This window comes from Mus pahari, chromosome 5 (genome assembly GCF_900095145.1).
Source record: "Mus pahari chromosome 5, PAHARI_EIJ_v1.1, whole genome shotgun sequence".
NCBI lineage: Eukaryota > Metazoa > Chordata > Mammalia > Rodentia > Muridae > Mus > Mus pahari.
This window is the reverse complement of record NC_034594.1, coordinates 135,801,272-135,807,074: the sequence shown is the minus strand read 5'-3', so window position 1 is coordinate 135,807,074 and position 5,803 is coordinate 135,801,272. Positions and strand designations below refer to the sequence as shown.

The following is a 5,803-nucleotide window of genomic DNA, read 5'->3' as shown; positions in this document are numbered from 1 at the left end:
AGGGCCAAGTAGTGGGAGTGGGTGGGTAGGGGAGCAGGGGCGGGGGGTATAGGGAACTTTCGGGATAGCATTTGAAATGTAAATAAAGAAAAGGAAAAAAAAAGAAAATAAAACACAGGCTAAAAGACTGGATACACAGGCAAGATCCATCATTTTGCTGCCAGTGATGAAGGCAGACACTACCTCGGAGTAAAACGCTAGAAAAAAGTTTTCCAAGCAAGTGGTCCCAAGACACAAGCTAGAGCTTCCAGTCTAACATCCAAAAAAAATAGACTTTGCTTTTTCTTTCTTTTTTCTTTCTTTACATTTCAAATGTTATCCCCTTTCCTGATCTCCCCCCCCGCAAATCTCCTCCCCTATTCTTTCCCTCATCCCCCTGCTCACCAATGCACCTACCAATGCTTCCTGGTCCTGGCATTCCCCTACACTGGGGCATAGAGCCTTCACAGGACCAAGGATCTCTCCTCCTATTGATGACCATCCTCTGCTACATATACAGTTGGAGCCATGAGTCCCACCATGTGTACTCTTTGGTTGATTTAGTCACTAGGAGCTCTGGGGGTAAGGGGCTTCAAACCCCTTCAGCTCCTTGGATCCTTTCTCTAGCTTCTTCATTGGGACCCTTTGCTCAATCCAATGGCTGTGAATATCCACCTCTGTATTTGTCAAGCAGTGGTGGAGCCTCTCTGGAGACAGCTATAGCAGGCTCTGTCAGTAAGCACTTGTTGCCATCCACAAAATGTGTCTGAATTTGGTGACTGTATATGGGATGGATCATCAGGTGAGGCAGTCTCTAGATAGTCATTCCTTCAGTCTCTGCTCCACACTTTGTATCTGTAACTCCTTCCATGGCTACTTTGAAAGATCGAAGTATCCACTTAGGTCTTCCTTCTTCTTGAGTTTCATGTGGTTTGTGAATTGTATCTTGGGTATTCTGAACTTTTGGGCTAATATCCACTTATCAGTGAGTACATACCATGTGTGTTCTTTTGTGACTGGGTTACCACACTCAGGATGATATTTTTCAGATCCATCCATTTGCCTAAGAGTTTCATAAGGAGCTAAAACCATCCAGTGGAAAAAAGACAGCATTTTCAACAAATGGTGCTGGCTTAATTGGCGGTTATCATGTAGAAGAATGCAAATGGATCTATTCTCATCTCCTTGAACAAACCTCAAGTCCAAGTGGATCAAGGACCTCCACATAAAACCAGATATACTGAAACTTATAGGGGAAAAGGTGGGGAAGAGTCTCGAACACATGGGCACAGAAGAAAAATTCCTGAACAGAACACCAATGGCTTGTGCTGTAAGATCAATAATTAATGGATATAGAAAATGTGGTACATTTACACAATGGAGTACTACTCAGATATTAAAAACAATGAATTTATGAAATTCTTGGGCAAATGGATGTATCTGGAGGATATCATCCTGAGTGAGGTAACCCAATCACAAAAGAAGTNACTAGATATNCACTCACTGATAAGNGGATATTAGCCCAGAAACTTAGAATACCCAAGATACATTTTGCAAAACACAAGAAAACCAAGAAGGATGAACACCAACATGTGGATACTTCATTCCTCCTTAAAATAGGGAATAAAATACCTATGGAAGGAGTTGTAGAGACAAAGTTTGTAGCCAAGATGAAAGGATGGACCATCTAGACACTGCCCCACCTGGGGGTCCATCCCATAATCAGCCACCAAACGCAGACACTATTGCATATGCCAGCATGATTTTGCTGAAAGGACCCTGATATAGCTGTCTGCTGTGAGGCTATGATAGTGCCTGGCAAATACAGAAGTGGATGCTCACAGTCATCTATAGGATGGAACACAGGGTCCCCAATGGAGGAGCTAGAGAAATTACCGAAGGAGCTGAAGGGGTCTGCAACCCTATAGATGGAACAACAATATGAACTAATCAGTATCCCCAGAGCTCATGTCTCTAGCTGTGTATGTAGCAGAAGATGGCCTATTTGGCCATCATTGGGAAGACAGGCCCCTTGGTTTTGCAAACTTTATATGCCCCATACAGGGGAACACCAGGGCCAAGAAGTGGGAATGAGTGTGTAGGGGAGCAGGGTGGGGGAAGGGTATAGGGGACTTTTGGGATAGCATTTGAAATTAAATGATGAAAATATCTAATAAAGTAAATAATAAAAAAAGAATTAACAAATGGGACCTCATAAAATTGCAAAGCTTCTGTAAGGCAAAGGACACTGTCAATAGGACAAAAAGGCCACCAACGGACTGGGAAAAAGATCTTTATCAATCCTGCATCCAATAGAGGGCTAATATCCAATATATACAAAAAAACTCTATAAGTTAGACTCCAGAGAACCAAATAACCCTATTAAAAAATGGGGTACAGAGCATGTGTCCTTATTACAAGTTGGAACATCTTCTGGGTATATGCCCAGGAGAGGTATTGCTGAATCTTCCAGTAGTACTATGTCCAATTTTCTGAGGAATCACCAGACTGTTTTCCAGAGTGGTTGTCCCATCTGTTCTAATCAACATCATCCCCCAGACAACCAACAAAACTATTCTCTTTCATCCTTCCCAGGGAGATCCATGCACACACACACCCCACCCACCCCTAAGTCTTCCTTGGCACTTAGCCTCTCTGGCTCTGTGGATTGTAGCATGATTATTTTACAGCTAATGTCCACTTATAAGTAAGTACATAACATGTTTGTCTACCTGGGACTGGGTTATGTCACTCAGGATTATTTTTTCAAGTTCCATCCAAATATTCTGATGTTAGCTTTTTTGACAGCTGAATAATACCCCATTGCATGTGACTCCTTTTAACACTCAGAGTGTGACTCGTCTGTTGCTCCAAATAAAGTTGGCTATTACATGAGACTTTGGTCCTTGGCTCCATTCTCACAGGTACCGCCACCAACTAGAACAGTCGATAATAGTTGACATGTAAACAAAACGAACCAATAGCCAGGCTGTTTAAAGAAATCTCTACTCTGCATGTAACACTAGAAATACATGTGCTATTGTAACAGGAAAGAATGTGAATACATTTCAAAATAAATATGCTGAATGAAGATAATAGAGCTTCAAAATACATTCTGTGTGAAGGAACATACACATTTGTGTACAAATGTGAAGGAACTTGCAAAAGGCTTGTGGAATGCTTGAGGGACATGAACCTACATGATAACTAAGTTGTGCTCACTTTGTGGTCATTCTTCATACATAAACTTTAATTTCTCATTAAATAATAATTGTGTGAAATCACTAAAATATAGTTTAATGAGACTCTAGGATATGTAGCAAGATAACAAGAGAAATGTACTTGATAGTTTAATTTGATTTAACTTTGCTTTTATCTCACCAATAGGGTACTTGGGGAAATCAGGAGAACATTTACTACTCAGAGATGAAATTGACATCATGATTGAGGGTAAGATTGGAGTTTTAATGCATAGATCCAAAAAAAATCACTATTTTTATTCTAATTAAATAAGAGCTCTATATAAAGGTTACAGAGTGGAAATCGGTTGGCAGTGGTTTTATGATTAGGAAAAATCAGGAGAGGGACTAGGTTAATGGGGCATTATATATTTTTTTCTCTCTCCCTATTTTATCTCTCTGTCTCTATTTCAGTCTCCAAATTTATACCATTTATTATCTAAAATCTAATGATCATGCTAGAGCCTTGAGAAGTTACTGAAAGTTCAGGAGTCATTCACTTACACATCCTGAAAACTTTTTTTCAACATATCCTATATAATAGTACCATGCAGTTGTTGGGTTCCTCTAGTAAATAAAATAGGCTCTTTCCTCAAGGACTTTAGATTCTAGTGGATCCTAACATACAGTGCATTCAGAGGGGAGATGGGAAGAAGAAGGGCAATATTATTCTTTCAAATGGCTTGGATCCTGGGCATGGTTCTTTCTTAGCATCTCTCTACTGCCTTATTAGAAAATAGCTGGTGTCAGGGAGACTGGAGAGATCATCCATCAGCAGTTAGAAGCAGGCGTTATTGCAGAGCACCAAAGTTCAACTACCAACACCAATATAATGGCTCACAACCAACTACAATACCATTTCCAGGGGACTCAACACCCTATTCTGAACTCCTTGGACACCAGGCACACATGTGCTGCACATACATAAATACACTTAGACAAATCATTCATAGACATAAAATAACATAAACAAAACGAAGAGAAAAAATAAATATCTGGGTAGCTTTCTGCTTCTCTCTCTCTCTCTCTCTCTCTCTCTCTCTCTCTCTCTCTCTCTCTCTCTCTCTCTCTCTCTCTCTCTCTCTCTCTCTCTCTCTCTGTCTATTCCTTTCTGAATCTACTATGATTCAGAGAAATTTCAACACTGCTGGAAGTTCATGAGTTTGAGTTTGAGTTTCCGATGAACTTTGACACTCTACTCATGCAGTCTCCTCCCTTGTTAATGTTTCCTACCCAGGATTCAGTTGCTACATTGTTTCCACTTGACACATCATTATCATCCATTCAGTCATTTTCATTCATTTAACACTTCTGACTACCTACTCAATGCTGAGCACTACACTTCGCGCTTAATTCTTCAGATCTTTGTCTGATAAAATAATAATGCTCACCCTGTAATCCCAGCACTTGGAAGGTTGAATCAGAAGGATTGTTACAAGTTCAAGGGTGCTTATTATAAGCGTATTTTCATTCCAGTGACTATGCCATGACCTCCTTATAGTAAAATGCATGTGTTATTTTATTATATGATAACCTTAATTTTAATCAGTTTTCTATTAATAACTACTTGGACTTATTCCAATGTTTTCCATGACTATCATCAATGCAATATACGTGAGTCTTTTCTTATGAAACTTAGCAGAATGCTTGGCACATGTGTTTGCCATAAATTTGGTAACTATTTTTGTTTTTCTTCAATATTGCTCAAGTAAAGAGCATGGTAGGGAAGAGTTACAGAGTCCCCTCTGTACAGGGGAAAGTGACTGCTAAAATGTGACTGCTTAGACTTACTGTTGCTTGAAGTCAGCTAGACCTTGAACTAAGGACCCCTCTGCTGTTGCAGTTATTGAACGGTTGACCCAGGTGGAAGACCCTCTGATCAAGGAGCTGGCAGCAAAAACCCGTAAACTTTTTAAAGAAATAGCCAATCGAATGTCCTCTTCAACCATCCAACATACCTTCCGAAAATGGATTAAGATGTTCCGAACCAAAAAATTGAAGCTCATTTATGATGTGGCCAATATTATAACCCTCGAAGGGAATGAAATAGAAATCATTAAAGAAGATAATCTGATAGAGTCCAGCTTAGAGACATCTGAAAAGCCATATAGAGACATTAAGGAAAATTATGTCAATGAAGCCCTAAATACAATTTGAACATTGTCTTTAAAAAGAAGCACATGTCCCTTGCCTCTTAGTAACCTCAGTCTGTGTTTAAATCCTTTTCTGAGGAATATTAAAAGTTATCACTAATCCTTTTAATTTTCTATTAAAATATATAAATCTGAACATTCTACCATCTGTCTGGCAATAAGCAAAACTCTATATCATACAACACTGGTAAACCTAAGGTGCATTTTAGGCTTTCTTAATCAAAGTGGGTGGGCACTGCTGCTGCCTTGTCTAACATCCTGATTGAAAATATCTCTCAGTACCATCCCCAGTGCTTCATTTTCCTAGTCACAACTCTGCCTGCTTTCCACCAGAGACAACCAGGCAAGACCCTGCCCAAAACCCTTGCCGACCAAATTCCCTTTAAGCACACCCAGTAGCCTTAAGCTGCACCCCACACATGGACCCCACCC

The 5,803-nt window shown here is 39.9% G+C and overlaps 1 protein-coding gene across 1 annotated transcript in view; it reads left to right on the top strand.

Annotated features, from left to right (window-relative positions):
* The window catches only part of Mroh9 (maestro heat like repeat family member 9), a 61,866-nt gene extending 56,350 nt beyond the window's left edge, over positions 1–5,516 (top strand). The window contains exons 21-22 of the mRNA XM_021199163.1: positions 3,367–3,429; positions 5,062–5,516. Coding sequence (XP_021054822.1) covers positions 3,367–3,429; positions 5,062–5,375 — 377 coding nt within the window. The 3' untranslated portion in view covers positions 5,376–5,516. The remainder of the gene's footprint in view (positions 1–3,366; positions 3,430–5,061) is intronic.
* The last annotated feature ends 287 nt before the right edge of the window (positions 5,517–5,803 follow it).